Consider the following 16,106-nt stretch of genomic DNA (forward strand, 5'->3'; position numbering starts at 1 on the left):
ACAGTTCGCTGCTGTCTGCGATCTTCGTTGCAGGAGATGGGGCTGATGCAGGGGATGGGTGTTGGGTTGACGCCTCTCCCTCAGTTGCTCTCCTGGACTTTTAAGAAGTAGCCGCAGTGATAATAATGACAAGTAGTTTCTGTATGGGCATCCCTGGCAGCCGGTGCGTGTGTGGTTCCTGTCCCCAGCTGGGAGGGCTGTCGATTGGCGCTGGAACCTGAGTGGGCATTTGATTTGGAGGAGCACATTGCGAGATGCTGCGTGTTGGTTTCCCCAGGTGCGGGCTGCGGGGCTGCTCTCGGCGTTGCACGGTGCCCAGGCAGTGCTTCTGTCATTTCTTTATCCAATGTAATTCTGGTCCCGGGCCAGGCTGGACGGGGCTCTGGTGGAAGGTGTTCCTGCCCGTGGCAGGGCCGTGGCACCTAACGAGCTTTAAGGTCCCTTCCAGCCCAACCCATTCAATGATTCTGTTTCTGTTAAATACCATGATAACTGTGGATTTGTATCTTTATGTGAATCGTATTTCAGTCTATAGTACAGCGTATCTTATTCCTTCCAAACTTCTGATTTTGTCTCTAACATTTCCGAGGTGCCGAGTTTGACGCCAGAAGCGCTGGTGTCCAGTGTGCTGTGCGGGGGCCTGGAGGACGTTTGGCTCTGGGTGGACAAGCGATGCTTTTGCCGTGACCCGTCTCTGTTTCTGCTCTCCCCAGTGTACGGGCACAACGTGAAGAGCAGCAACGACTTCATTGGGAGGATCGTGATCGGGCAGTACTCGACGGGCGCCCCCGAGTCCAACCACTGGCGCCGGATGCTCAACGCGCACCGGACAGCTGTGGAGCAGTGGCACAGCCTGCGGTCCCGGGAGGAGTGTGACCGCGTCTCCCCGGCGTCCCTGGAGGTGACATGAGGTGGGGGGCTAACAGCAGCCAGACCAAGCAGGCAGACGAGGGAAAAAAACAAACCACCGACTGAAACACCCCACCTCACACCCTACACGCACCCCACAGCAGCTCCGTTGGATTGAAGCAGCTGCCGGCACCCAGCTGCCTACCAGCTGTGTCCCAGCGGGTCCTGGCCGTCCCCCCGGGGCCACCAGCGGCTGTGCCGGAGCCGTCACTGCCGCAGCGGCACCGCTCCGCTGTTTGCACCCGCAGAAGGGGCTGCGGGAAGCGCCGGGGGGTGCGAGAGTTGGGAGTTGCCTCCGCTGTCCTTCCAGTCCAACCCATGGCTCATCCTCTTGAAGATATAAGTACCCGTGTGCTCTCATTGGTGAACGTGGTAATTAGGCTATCATGTTTTTTTGAACGGTAGAACCTGTGGTGAAATCGATTCAGACTCCAGTTTTGTCCGTGTACTAGCTTTAACAGAATTAAGCTCCTGTTAGTACATACGCGTGCATTTGTGTGCCGGGGTGCGTGTGTGCCTGCGGCTGTGCGGCCTCGTGTCACACGGATCCGATGTCCTGTCAGTGGTGAGACCTGCCACTCTCGATAGCAGTCTGTGTGCATCCAGTAGATACAGTGATGATCTAGCAAAGTCAACATTTCCAATAGCATTCCTACTGGAAAAGCCAGCTCATGTCTTTTCAAACCTGTGTTGTGCAAAAGAAACCTGCTGCGGGGGCTTTTGCGGTTAAGAAGACCCAAAATACACAATTTTAATTCTCTCACAGACTGCAGTGGCTCTTTCTGTGTTGTGTGTGTTAACCCAGGTAGTTCTTCAGGTCACGAAATGAACTTAGTTACGGTCAAGCTGTCCTGTTGGTCGCTTCTGTACATTTTATTTTTTCACAGCATATTGTCTGGTATGATGCAGATTGTATATTTATTGAAAATAAAATTCTATTTAATTGTGCCATATAGATTGGGGTGATACTTAGCAGAATTCATCTGTGTGTTGAGCTCCATCAGTTGTTTATGGCACAAGAAAAACCAAAATGTTGGCGATTACTCGGTTCTTACTCACTGCAGACAAACCAGGAGCAATTAGAGAGAAACTGGGGAACTGCTGTTGGAGCTGGGAGGGATGAGCCAAGCGTGTGGCTCTGGCCGTGCGTGGTTCAGCCCGAGCACACCCAGTGCTGCCGGTCCCACACGTACAAGTCTCTGCACCGGGCTCTGGGTCTTGGTTCTTTGCAGGAGTGGGCCCCAAAGTGTTATTATTTTTTATTGCTCTATTTATCAACATTGAGACTGCATAAAAATCTCTTTCTTGCTTACAGCCTGTTCAAGAAATCAACAAAAAGGACATAATCCTGAAGAGAGCTGGGTTATGATGTTATTGTCTTTGCGTGTCTTCATGTTGGAGGAGGAAGGATCTGTGTCCCCAGCAGCGTTTCTCTGTGTTGGGTTGGAAGTCCTTGGGGTGTTACAGAATGTCCTGAGTTGGAAGGGACCCATAAGGATGATCGAGTCCAACTCGTTACGGGTGTTATGTTATGGATGGGTCGGCTCAGCCACTGTCAGCGCTGCTGTGGTGGAGCAGCAGGCGGAGAAGGGCCCCGGGTGTGCTGAATCCTGCTTACTCGCCCACCGGGGAATCGCTGGGCTGTACCCACGGTCCTGGCAGTGGCCTGTGTCCCCCACACCCCGCAGGGCAGAGCTGTCCCCAGCCACGCTGGTCCCCAGGGTCTCATTGGGTGCCGGGAGAGGCACAGACCCGCAAGCTCTCCCTCTCTCCGAGCTCAGGCTCCTTCATAGAAGCGGGAGAGCTCCTTTGAGTGAAACGAAGGTGGTGTTTGTGGGCAGGGACGTGGGGCTGGGTGCTGGAGAAGCCTTGCCTTGGCTTGCCCACCTTCGAAACGGGAGGTGTACACGATGCCAGTCCTGCACTGGGGCAGGCAGTGTCATCTCCCTCCTCTCTGCTCATCAAGTGCAGCCCAGAATTAAATCCCTTTTCCTCCCGTGCTTTTCATAGTTTTTTGTTTTAAAAAGAAAGCAATACATATATATGTCTATTTGCTCTCTGTTTAGTTGTTTGGCTGCTATAGGTAGGGACAGGTGAGTCTTGAAAAAAAGAAAGAAAAGCCCATCACAAAAAGGTTAGTGCTTGTTTGGGCAGGTGTTGGTGTGCTGGGCAGGTGTTGGTGTGCTGGGCAGTAGTCCTTGCTGCCCTGCAGGCTGTCTGTGCTCCAGTGTGAAGGTCTGAGCTGTAACTCTGATAGCGTATCCCTGCAGCACACCTTTCGCCTGGGACCTGCTCCGCTTTACGTTGGGTCCTTCGTGTTTCGTTCCATTCTGTGCGCAGAGCATTCCTGTGTGTGGCAGGAGCCCAGTCTAACAGCATGACTCTGCTCTGGGGAGGAGGGAATGCAACGGGTGCAAAGAGGCTGCAGGAGATGTGGTGTCCCCTCTGCATCCAGCAGCCATCCAGCGGGCGGCAGTGAGGACGCCCTGCTCTGGGCATGGCCTTAGGTAGAGGATGGAGAAACCAGACCGTGGTGACTTCATTGCTGAACCACTGCCCAGTGACTGTGAATGGGGGTGAACACAGGGAGGAGCCGCCCTTGGTGTGGCGGTGCGCGCTGCTCTCTGGTGAACACGGCTCTCTGGTGAACGCCTTCACGTCCTCCTGCCCGCTGGCTGGGGCTCCCTGCTCCTGCCAGCACTGAGCGCTGGGGACAGGGCTGGCCATGGGGATCCTCTTTCTGAGCGGGTTGTGGATGGTGGGTTTCAGTTCTAACCTGCCCCTCTGCAAGGAGAAGTCCTGCGGTGAGGTTGATGGAAAATCTGTTCTCTGGCTTCCTCCTGCTTTGTCTCCTCAATAAATAGAATTGAATCATTTTGGTTGGAAGAGATCCTCAAGATCATGGAGTCCAACCGTAACCCGCCCCTGGCACTGCCCCATGTCCTGAGAACCTCATGTCTGTCTGTCCAACCCTCCAGGGATGGTGACTCCAGCACTGCCCTGGGCAGCCTGTTCAATGCCCCACAGCCCTTTGGGGAAGAAATTGTTCCCCACATCCAACCTCAACCTCCCCTGGCGCAACTTGAGGCCGTTTCCTCTGCTCCTGGCGCTTGTTCCTGGGGAGCAGAGCCCGACCCCCCTGGCTCCAAGCTCCTTTCAGGCAGTTCAGAGATCAGAAGGTCTCCCCTCAGCTCCTGTTCTCCAGCTGAACCCCCCAGGTCCCTCAGCCGCTCCCATCACACTTGTGCTCCTGCCCCTCACCAGCTCCGTTCCCTTCTCTCAATTCGCTCCAGCACCTCAAGGCCTTTCTTGGCGTGAGGGGCCCAAAACTGACCCCAGGATTCCAGGTAGATTCAAATCACGGTAGAGAGGGGGAGCCCATGGGGTGTCCTGGGCAAACACGCTGTGAGAGGCTGATGTCTTTCTGTAACTCCCAGAAGGGGCTGTGGTTTCAGCGGTTGCTACTTTTGACATTAATATCCTTCCTCTGTCTCTGGGCAGCAGCGTGAGCTCTGGGCAGGCACAGAAGCTGACCCGAGTCCTGCGGGTGCTTGCTGCAGCGCTGAGCGAGAGATGTGAGCAGCTGCAGTCTTCCCATGAGTCTGTCCTTGGAGCCAGGAGGTAGCTGTTTCACAGGCAGGGGGGTGTCATGTACATACGGTGCCAAAAATTGCCCAGGGAGCCCTGAGGAAAGGTCAATAAAAGCACTGAGGAGCTGCTGACCTGGGGGACAATCAGAAAACAGCGTGTGGATAGAGAGGAGCAGAAGGGCTGGGTAGAGGAGCCGTGGCTGTGCTCCTGGGGCTGCCTTGGGCAGGTGAAAGGCATCGTGTGTGTTGTGAAGTCAGAAGCGCAGCTGCAGCTCCGGCCGGCTCTGCGTGCGCGACGTGCGGGCACCTTCCCAGCGCTGGGACCGGCTGGGGGCAGCTGCTGCGCCGGGCACGGAGCCACAGGACCCAACTTGTTCTGCATCTCTGCTCCCTCTTTAAGCGCAGACATTTGTGCTTTAGGAGTAGATTAATATGCTCAAAGGGTTTTGTTCCATCGTTTACTGATAATTGCTTTTAACACTGGCTTTATCTGGGGCTGGCACACAGTTACAAAGGGCGAAGTCATGCCATGGCTTCTCATCCTCCAAATTCCTTCATTTTTTTAGTGGTCTGATGTATCAATAGGCTTTTCCTTGAGCTGTATAGTTTGAGACCAATGTATGGAACCACAAATGTGTGTGTGAGCTACCTTAAAAGGCTTTATTTAATGCAAAGAAAATGTAATATAAGCAAGTTGATTGAACAAGCTAGTGCCTCTAGAGTAAGTCCGAATGCTTTACTATACTGAAAGTTTTGCGTCACCCCAAGTTGTTTCTACTTGAATCTTGCGTGTAAAAATGGGTGACCCTAGCTGAAGTCCCAGAAAATGCTGAAAATTTTAATTTGTAGCTAAGAATAAAAAGGGAATGGCACTATGTTCCCAACCAGTTAATTCAATGCTGATTTAAGGCATAAATTGGAAATAGAGCAGGACCACAAAGTTTCATAGCATTTGTGCCTATACTGTTTCTCGTACCAGTACAGCAGCTAGAAACAGACTTTATACAATATTTTTTAAAATCTGAAGTTTATTTAAAAAGAAAATAACCACAGAAAGGAGACATGCTAGGGAATGCTGACTGTTATAATATTGGCTGCTTCCTGGTGCTGAGGGTTTTCTACATGAACCCAGCAGACGGGAACGGCACGGGTTCCTCAAACAGCCTTGGACCCCTGGTTTGTCCTTCCAGCTGTTTTAGTGTGCACAAGCACTGCCTTGCCCCAGTTAAAAACAAAACACACAAACACACACAAAGGCAAGCACACAATGGGGCAGCGGTGGGTTAAACCCCACGGTTCCAGGCTGCACAAAGCCTGGCACACGGCAGCACCCCCTGCCAGCCCTGGGGACCACAGAGTCACAGAATCCCAGAATGTCGAAGGGACCTGGAAAGCTCATCCAGTGCAATCCCCCCATGGAGCAGGAACACCCAGCTGAGGTTCCACAGGAAGGTGTCCAGGCGGGTTTGAATGTCTGCACAGAAGGAGACTCCACAACCTCCCTGGGCAGCCTGGGCCAGGCTCTGCCACCCTCACCAGGAACAAGTTTCTTCTCATCTTTCAGTGGAACCTCCTGTGTTCCAGTTTGCACCCACTGCCCCTTGTCCTGTCACTGGTTGTCACCCAGAAGAGCCTGGCTCCATCCTCCTGACACTGCCCCTTTCCATATTGATCCCCAGGAATGAGTCCCCCCTCAGTCTCCTCTTCTCCAGCTCCAGAGCCCCAGCTCCCTCAGCCTTTCCTCACACGGGAGATGCTCCACTCCCTTCAGCGTCTTTGTCCCAGCCTGCTCACCGAGCTGTCCCCGCAGGGGACGCGGCCTCAGGCACCCCCGGGGGCGGCTCTGCCCCGAGCTCCCCCCGCAGCGTCCCCGCGGGGCCCGGCAGCGCTAGACTGGGACACAAAGTAATGTTTCACGACACAACTCGGGGTGGAGGGGTGGAAAAGGGATTTCCTTGCTTGCTGCAGCATGTAACAAAGAGTCTCTGGAGGAGACGTGCACCCCCCCCCCCCCCGCCAGGCTGTGGCAAAGCTCCTCGGGGTGGGATGGGTGGGATGCTCGAGCGCGTCCGGGCTCAGCCGTTGGCGGGGGGAGGCGTATGCCGCTGGGAGAGCCGCTGGTTTTGGGGGAGGGAGCAGCAGCGCCTATATCACCCCCGCCCCGAGCCGCCCGGGCACAGCCGGGAGGGTCCGCAGCGATCGGCGGCCGCTGCCATGGGCGGCGGGCGGGCCCCGTGCGCGCTGCTCTCCGCGCTGCTCTCCGCAGCCCTGCTGGCCGCCCACGCCTTCCCCCAGACCAACATCAAGATCAGCCAGGGTGAGTGCAGAGCTTGGGGTGCCGGGGGTGTGACCCCCACACCGCGGGACAGCAGCGCGGACCTGCCGCAGGGCCGGCGGCTGCCGGTCCCCTCCCTCCCGTTGCTGCAGAAGTATTTGGCCTTCCTCGAAATCAACTTTCCTCTTCGCTGGTGGGACATGGCCAGAGCAGCCCCGGGCCCTCTGCCGGGACATGGCAGATGTCTCTGGGCTGGTCTTGTTTCTGTCTGTGAGAGGCTGCGCGTTTGCCTTGAGCAGCATGTGCTGGCGTGAGACAGGTCCATGGGACAGGGCCATGGGACAGACCGTGGGATGGGGCCGGGGAACAGGGATGAGTCCATGGGACGGGGCCATGGATGGTGCCGTGGTACTGGCTTGAGTCCGTGGGATGGGGCCGTGGGTCTGAGCCATGGAATGGGGCTGGGGCCGTGGGACGGACCCATCAGCTATCCCATCTGTGGGGCCGGCAGAGGGCAGGAGGAGCCTCAGGGACACACGTGTGAGTGGGGCAGGACAGCAGCCGCAGCCTGGGGGGGGCACCGCAGCTCCGCCATTTATTGATTAACACCTACTGCATGTGAAAAGTGGCCACAAAAATGTGATTCTCCCTTGCTTCCCCGCCCTATTTTTTCCTGAGCTTTTGGTGGTGTTTGGTGCTCTATGTCACTTGAGTTTCTTGCAAACTTTTTCATGGGGCCAATGCAAGAGTTGCTGCTCCAAGTTTCTTCGCACTCTGTTAGATCTATATGGGAATGTGAGAGGAATATGGCTCCTTGAGTGTTTTTCAGTGAGAAAAAACATCAATATGAGCCCGGCTTTCCTGCCAGACACCTAATCTGTGGGAGCTTCACCAAAACTAATTAAGGAGGAAGAAAACTCTGCAAGGTAACTTGTGTCTGTTAGTGCTGGCTGCAGGAGGGCGGCCGCTGCGGCTGCCGTAGCCTCACAACTCCAAACATACCTGGCAGCTGATTTGAAGCTGTAAAACCAGCGTGGCTTCATTACAGGATCTTAAAAAGCACAGCCCTCTGTGGGAAAGGATGTCACTTCCAATGTGCTTCAGCTGGTGTGTAGTATTTTATTAGGAAATTTATAATATGCACCTTAAAAAACCACTTCAGAGTATGTAAAATATTGCTCAGTTATTAAATGAGCTCCACGTCCATCAGTAGATACCGTTCGCTGCAGCCCCATACGTCCCCCAGACACACGGAGACTGAAAACTCTCCTGATCCGCTTGTTTTGAGGTGGATGCTAAGCAGGAATCTTTTTCATCTGTTAATGAAAGACAAACATTGCAAATAACATGAAGGTGGGATTATTTGTAATGTCTACAGCGTCAAGGCTTAAGGATGTGCTCTTAAAGCTTCCGGAGGCATCACACAACAGCCATGCATTTCAGCGAGGTGTCTCCTAACGTCGCTGAGCTTTTCGATAGGTTATCAGCTGTTGGTGAAACGGAGCTCTTCAGTGCTCTGCAGGCAGAAGAACGGCACTGACCTGATCTGATCTGCTGGCCAAACCCCTTTGCTGGAGCCGCAGCCCCCCAGGAGCCTTCCTTACCCCAAACTTCGTCTCTCAAGTCTGCAGATCGCTGGAGATGAGGCAGCGTTGCACCTCGGGATGAAGCTGGTCAGGAAAACACCTGCTCTGCACCAGCTGAGTCAGTGGGAGTCGCGCAGTTGGTATTTTGTCCTTTTCAGTAGCATCCTGGAATTAAAAAAACCTCCAGAAGCTGGCTGGGATTTTCTCAGTTAATTATTTCTAATTGGAAAGTGGTCATTTGGGGAAATGAAGCTTTCTGATAGAGCAGTTCCATCTTCTTCAAGATTTTGACAAGTGATTTTCCCAGCTAGTAAATCAATGAAAAGGGCCCAGTTTTGTTGGCACTAACACAAATCCAGAGAGCACAAAACTCCTTTTCTGACCTAAAATTATTGTTTTCCAGCTTTTCTGAGTTAGTAACAGCTGCCTGATGTGAATCTTGTCCTCAACCTCTATTTTGCTGGTGCTGCATTAAAACATAGCCCTGACTGCTGCACTGTAAATAAGCAAAGGGAGGAAGGATTCTTGCCATCATTTGTCATCAGGAGTTTGGGGACAAATGGATGAAGTGATCTGGGGTCTGCAGGAGCACCCGCGCTGCTGGGGGTTGTTCACTGGAGCGCTTAAAAGTGAGGATCTGGTCTAAATAGCCCCAAACTGCTTCCCCTGTCCCCTTTGAGATCAAAATACTGCCAGCAGCTGCTGGCTCGGGTTGTGAGGTTTTCCTATGGAGCCATGAATGGGCTCCTACACTCACAACCATACATCTGATTTCTTATGGCCTTTCTGCTAAAAGTAGCCCCTGAAGACCCCACTTAAAGCAGCACCCCAATTGTTCCTGCCTGTAAAAGGGGGAGCAATAGTTCTCCTCCAAAGAGACAGCCAAAGCCTCTGATCCTGACCTAACAGAAGAGATGCTAATTAAACGCTGACCTCCCATATTTTCCTTTTTGGTATATTTAACCTTAAATTCCTTCAGGCACCTCTGGCTCACTGGAGCTCGTCAAATTAATGCTACCTAATGGGAAGCAGTATGAAATAACAAAGACAGACTGTCTCTGTCTCTGACTCGGTTTTGGCTGCTCTGAACAAAACAAGGGTGATTTTCCTGGGCAGTCCGGGTGCCAATGGACACAGCTCGGAGCCAGGGCTCCAAGACACTCACTGCAATTAGCACTCGGGAGCAAAGGGCCCCGTTTGCCAGGGATTCTGCTGGATTGAGCCCTGTGAATTTTGTCACCATTCTGTTAGAGGTGAAGAGTTCGCTGAGGTGCTTCACAGCCCCTATAATAAAATCCCAGTTGGTGGGGGAGCTGGCGGTGCCCGTCTGCTGCAGACCCCTGGGGTGCAGCAACCTGGAGTCACCGTGAGCTGCGACCAGATCCCAGCCCTGTCCTCAAGGCGGGGGACGTGCCTCATCCGTGACCTGGAGGCGAAGCTGAAGCCTCATCCCATGGATTTGACCCTCTGCTCTTGCTCTGCTTCGGTTTTGGTGGGGACCCCTGGCCAGCATTATGGGCCTCCCAAGAAATCCCATCAGCTCTCAACGTTCCTGGTATTTCTGCTCTATGGCTACAGCAGAACAATTTGCATTTCCTAGAGCTGTCCTAAGGCTTTTCCAAACACAAGGATGTCTGGGTGTGAACCAGAGAGCTGAACCCTGCATTGCCAGTGAGCTGGCCGCAGCATGGCCACCCTCCCCTAAAGCTGTTCTGCCCGTTTCCAGCCCAGCCTGCCTTCTCTTTTTCCCCTGCAGCCCATAACTAGTGCCGGTGAGGACGGGAGAGCCCCTCGCTGCTCTCGCAGGGTTGTTGCTGTGTGTGCAGAGCTGCTCCCGGCTCTGGAGGGAGCGGTTGGGGGTCCCGAGGCTGTGAGGTGGAAAAAAGGCTCTTTGTGTTTGTGGTTTGTCACCTGGCAGGGGGTGTGACAGGAGGGACCCGGGGGCTGGCTGGCAGCTGTTTGTAAAATGCTCAGAGATCCCCATGTGGGGATAAAATGAGCTTCCCATGCATTTCCATGAGGAAAGGCTGAGAGAGCTGGGGCTGTTGAGCTGGAGAAGAGAAGCTGAGAGGGATCTGATCAATGGGATCGATATCTCAGGGTGGGTGTCAGAGGACGGACCAGACTCTGTTCAGTGGTGCCCAATGCCAGGGTGAGGGGCAACGGGCACAGACTGAAGCACAGGAGGCTCCATCTGAACATGAGCAGAAACTTCTTTGCTGGGAGGTGCCAGAGCCTGGCCCAGGCTGCCCAGAGCAGGTGTGGAGTCTCCTTCTCTGAGCCATTCAAACCCACCTGGACCCACCTGTGTGATCTGCTCTGTGACCCTGCATGAGCAGGGGTTGGGCTGGGGATCTGCAGAGGACCCTGCAACCCAGCCAGGCTGGGACCCTATGATATGAAATTACCACCTGGAGCTGCCAGCACTGATGCAGGGACGCTCCACGAGTGCTCCTGCTTTGAATTCCCCTGGCCGCTCCTTTTCCCCACGCTGATGCTGCCCTTGCTGCTCACACAGCCCACGCTGCCGCTTGCAGGATTTTGCTCCGTTCCCCACGGTCCCGTGGTACCAGAGGCCCCGTGGCAGCACCCTGAGCCCCCTGGGCTGGAACCCGTTCCCTGCTTGGATAATTTCATGGCATCTGATGTCTGTCATAGCCCCTGCTCGCTGTGACGGCAGTGCTGACCCCAGATCACAGCCCTGTGGGGATGCGGGAACGAGCTGTGGGGGAGCTGGCAATTCCCCAAGGCTCAAAACCCAGCAGCTAGGAGAGTTAAGCCTCCGTGCCACAAGATTTGGGGGTTACATGCGTGTTAGTGTTGGGTGCTGTGAGGTGTGGGCTGCACCCTCCCCGCACGCACCGAGGCAGCGGGCTGGAGAGCTTCACAGCCTCAGCCACAAAGACTCCAGAAATGTGTCCTGCCCCCAGAATGGCCTCTTTGGGGGTACGTTCCCCGCTGTGCTGAAAAGCGGTGAGGGAGGAGGAGCAGCCCCGTGGACCCTGGCTCTTATCTGGCGGCGGGAGGCAGATAGGCCGGCACCGCTCCCGGCAGCACGCGCGCCTCGCCTGGCTATTTATGGGGCCAGAATCCAACACGTGCGGACGTGCACGGCTGCGTCCAGACCCTGGGACACAGGAGAGGGTGGGGGATTTGGTCAGAGAGAGAAGGTGGAGGATGGCCTGCAGGATGTGAGAGCAGGAGGGCAGAGAGTGCCCTGCTGCCAGCTCCCACCCAGCACACAGCTCCGGCAGAGGCCAGGGGAGCCCTTATCTCAGCTTCCCCGGTAGCAAGTGTCAGTGCCTTTATCTTAAGCACCCTCTGCCTAAAATGATGTTAAAAGGAGACTGTAACATGGAGGCGGTTGGTATCTTCTCCCAGGGAACTAGCATCAGGACAAGAGGAAATGGCCTCAAGTTGTGCCAGGAGAGGTTGAAGTTGGATGTGGGGAACAATTTCTTCCCCAAGGGGCTGTGGGGCATTGAACAGGCTGCCCAGGGCAGTGCTGGAGTCACCATCCCTGGAGGGTTGGACAGACGGACATGAGGTTCTCAGGACATGAGGTAGTACTGGAGTTAGGTTATGGTTGGGCTCAATGATTTTAGGGGTCTCTTCCAATCAAAACGATTCTATGTTTCTGTGAGATGTCCCTCCTAACTTAGGCAGATGCTTAAAATGAGAAACCCATGGCTTTTGCAAAATGTGGTTTGGCTTTCGGAAACTTTTGCATGGCTTCTGCAACCAATGTTTTTTTCCATGTGTGTGTGGTGTTTATGTGCCCGGTGAGGTGGGGAGCAGCGCCGTGCTGCCCCCCCAGCTGCTGGTGTCCTCTGCTCTGCCCAGCCATGCCGGAGCCCGTCCACGCCTACTCCTGCCCGCTCTTCTGGACCGAGTACGAAGGCCATTGCTACCGGTACTTCCCCATCAACAAAACCTGGGCTGAAGCTGACCTCTATTGCGCCGAGTTCTCCATTGGCATCAGATCAGCCAAGCTGGCCTCCATCCACAGGTGAGGGGCACGGAGACTTGTCATCCCACCCTCGCACAGCCCGGGGAAGAAGGGGGATGGAGACACAGCCCCATTCCCGCAGCACAACCTCTGTGCCAGCCACGGGCTCGTGTTGCAGCCTCAGCACCCCTCTGCGCCAGCCTCAGCATCCTCTGCAGCAGCAACCGGGTCAGCTCTGATGTGCTGGGCTCACAAAGGCCATGTAAAACAATGCCTTTACTGGGCTGGCAGGAAAACTGATATAATATTCCCTAAATTCCCCAAAACTGTATTTTTTACTCTTGAGAAAGGGGTGGGAATGCAAGATGATTACATGGGCTTCTCCCCCAGCTCTCAGCCACACTACACACCTCTTGCACAGAGCCAGGACAGTAACCACAGCAGTCAGAGGCTGGGGAGCCATGTGGCCATGCCGCAGGGCGATGCTCAGGGCCATGCCTGACCATTTGCCCGACATACCCCTCAGCGGCTCCGTGTTGCTCTGTTTTGCCAGCTGGGAAGAAAACGTCTTTGTGTACGACCTGGTGAACAGCCGTGTGCCGGGCATCCCCACCGACATCTGGATGGGGCTCAACGACCTGCGGCAGGTGAGAGATCCCTGTAATCATGTGGGAAATGGCTCTGAAAAATTTGCTTCCCTGTGTTTTCCTCCTGGAAAGCCACTTGGTTTCCTTCTTTGCTCCTTATAGCCCCATTAATCGCGAGGTGACGTAGGGCCTGTTGTGCAGCGCATGAGAGAAAGTTCTCGTTCCATCACCTCCAGTCTGCTTTCAAAAGAAAAGTGTTACTAGAATTAATAGATTACTAATTACTAATTTTTCACGTCATATTTTATTAATGGATTAATAGCAAGAGTGATGTACTGCTGGTCCAAGAACAGCAAGTTATCTGAAAGTATCTCCAATGTCATATATCACCAAGTTTTATTGCTTTCTTGTGATACTCTGCAGCTTTCCAAAGCTGACATGTTGGAAATATATAGTCTAATATGTAACAAAGAAAAGTTGAGACCATCAGGAGAACAATCCCTTGCCAGCAAGTATTTTTGTAGATATTGGGAAAGGAATAGAAAAGAAAAAGGAAAATGAACACATTATTGAGTGCGTATGTTAAAAAGCATATTGATTTAATTTCTGAGCTTGACTTGGTGAGAATGCTGGGGCTTTCTAGGGCAAATTTTCAGCTGTAAAACCCAAATGTTCTGTTTGGCCTTTGCTGGGTGGCAACACCCCCTCCCCATGTCCCTGGGCTGTGGGATGGGGACGGGGGCGGGACGGGAGCGGGACCCCCTCTGCCAACGCTGCTGGGTGACCGTGGCCTGTCCCCGCGCCAGGAGGGTCACTTCGAGTGGACGGACGGCTCCTCCTTCGACTACCACTACTGGGACGGCAGCCAGCCCGACGACGGCATCCACGCCATCCCCGAGGAGGAGGACTGCGTGCAGATCTGGTACAGGCACAGCAGCGGTGAGTGGCGGGGCTGAGCGCACCGTACGTCTTACTTGCACGTCGATAAATTCAATCCGCTGCAGCTCCTGCTTTTCTGGGGAGTTTGCGGGCAGGTTAAAGATTTGCATTTTGATTTTGTAGGGGTTTTGTGTTTGTTTGTGTTTTGTTGTTGTTGTTTGGGGTTTTTTTCGGAGAAGGGATGTGTACACACATGCACACACTTTCCCTCCGCTCACAGCTCATCTTCCTCTCCCACAGCAGCGGGAGGGAAGCAACACCCACTTTGAAGAGTTACTGAATTTAGCCAAAGGTCAATTTTTCCAGTTTCCCCTCCCACATGCGGCCGGTGGAAACACCCCTCAGTTCGCCAGCACTTCCCTCCCTCACTCGGGCTGGGGCACCTTGCTGAAGCAGGACATGATCCTGCTTGTGCAAAACCCCTCCTCACACCCCCATTGCCAGTAGGACCAGTCAGGCGTATCCAGACCCCGGTGGCACACCTGAACTCCCCATCCATGTGCAACCTGCTGATGTTTTGTGGGGTACAGGGGGAGGTTGCAGCTGCCTCCAGTGTTGAAGCTGGGGCCAAGCGTCCCCACCAGCATCTCCGAAGGAAGGATGGGGTTGCTCAGAGAAGCCCAGATGGGAGGACATCCAGGGAAAACCTCTGGCAACAGCAGGAGGTCCCGGTCCAAAGGGCAGTGCATGGTGACCTCCTTGCACCATTTTTTTGGCTAATGCTTTGTTTTTTTGGAGGGTAGCACTGCGCTCCTGGAATGACAACACCTGTGACAGAGCCTTCCCCTTCGTCTGCAAGATCCCCTCGCTGGCCCTGGACTGAGGCCTCCGGTGCTGCCTGCACCCCTCATTTTGGGTCACCTCTCCAACTGTGCCGAGTGACCAGGACATGGCACGGGCGGCAGGAGCTGCTGAGCTGCTCAGCATCCCCAGCCAGACCCCGGCTGTGAAAATTCCTCCAGGAGCACTGCAGGGATGATCCCAGCGCTCACCCCCCCAGGCAAATGGTGATGGGGGCTGCGTTAAACAGTGAAGAAGCCCCCCAAGCCTGAGCTTTGGGTTTCAGACCAGATACCACAGAGTATTAGAGGAAACCCATGATTTTATCAATACAACAAACTGTAAGTGCAAAAAAACAAACAGTGTGTAGGAAATGATTTTGGCCATTGATCTGTGAAGAGTGGAGGAAAAGTGTTATTTTCTGTTAAGTTATGCAAAATGCCTCTTGTTCATGGTATTTTTTCTCTCTGCTAAAATAAACAGCGAACAGCAGGCGGAGGCTCCCACGTCTTTCTGACGCTCGAGTAGCAGCAGTTCCCCAGGGACATGGGGTCTCATGTCAAAGGAGCTGGGTTCACCCTGACCCGCTCTGCCCTTGCTGGCGGCCGCTTCTGCGCTGGCACCGGTGAGCTGCTGGTGTCGGCCAGGTAAATCACGTGTGTGCTGCTGCGGCAGCCCCGGCTGCCCTGGGCTGCTCACTGGGGGATGGGACCCTCCTCCTCACACCGGGGTGAGTTTTTGGGACCTGAGTGCCAGTGGGTCTGTGGTGATGCTGATGGGGTCTGTGGTGGTGCCAGGGAGCTGTGGTGGTGTCAATGGGGACTGTGGTGGTGCTGGGGGACTGTGGTGGTGTGATGGGGGTTGTGATGATGCCAGGGAGCTGTGGTGGTGCCAGTGGGGGCTGTGGTGGTTCCAGAGAGCTGTGATGGTTCCAGGGAGCTACGGTAGTGCCGATGGGGTCTGTGGTGGTGTCAGTGGGGATTGTGGTGGTGCTGGGGGGCTGTGGTGGTGCCGATGGGGGCTGTGGTGATGCCAGTGGGGGCTGCGGTGGCGCTGGGAGGCTGTGGTGGTGCCGATGGGGTCTGTGGTGGTACTGGCACCCAGGGGAAGGGCAGAGCTGTCAGGCAAACCCACACTTCTCCTCAGGGGACACAGCTGCACTGCTGGACCCAGTGAAACACAGTAAATCCCATGGTCACCGCAGGGTGATCCCCGCACCCCTCTTGTGAGCCGTGTGTCCCTTTTGTCCCTGTTCAGCAGAGCCCTGTGGTCTTAGGGCACTGGAGTGGCCGAGACAACCCTGGGCTGTCCCATCTCAGCCTCCGCCTGCGAAGATGAGTAAAAGCATCTTCATAAAATCATCTGGTGTCCCTTGATGTCACCATCTTAGAGATACAAAATTTCCAAACCAAGACTTTCCAGAGCGATTGCATGGGATACAGTGAGGTCAGCAACTGGGGCTCTGCTGGGACTGTCTCGCTGCTTCCTCGG

The 16,106-nt window shown here is 54.5% G+C and overlaps 1 protein-coding gene across 3 annotated transcripts in view; it reads left to right on the plus strand.

Moving 5' to 3' along the window:
- The window catches only part of SYT17 (synaptotagmin 17), a 57,282-nt gene extending 42,175 nt beyond the window's left edge, over positions 1-15,107 (plus strand). For 2 of the 3 annotated variants that reach the window (XM_065850650.2, XM_065850651.2), the window contains 4 exons: positions 12,204-12,369; positions 12,863-12,956; positions 13,703-13,835; positions 14,579-15,107. In XM_065850650.2, the coding sequence (XP_065706722.1) occupies positions 12,204-12,369; positions 12,863-12,956; positions 13,703-13,835; positions 14,579-14,658 (473 nt within the window). In that variant the 3' untranslated portion in view covers positions 14,659-15,107. Of the gene's footprint in view, positions 1-713; positions 1,865-12,203; positions 12,370-12,862; positions 12,957-13,702; positions 13,836-14,578 lie in introns of those variants that run through there. The other variant, XM_065850653.2, reaches the window with a different exon arrangement.
- The last annotated feature ends 999 nt before the right edge of the window (positions 15,108-16,106 follow it).

Source organism: Patagioenas fasciata, chromosome 15 (genome assembly GCF_037038585.1).
Source record: "Patagioenas fasciata isolate bPatFas1 chromosome 15, bPatFas1.hap1, whole genome shotgun sequence".
In the NCBI taxonomy this organism is placed as follows: Eukaryota; Metazoa; Chordata; class Aves; order Columbiformes; family Columbidae; genus Patagioenas; species Patagioenas fasciata.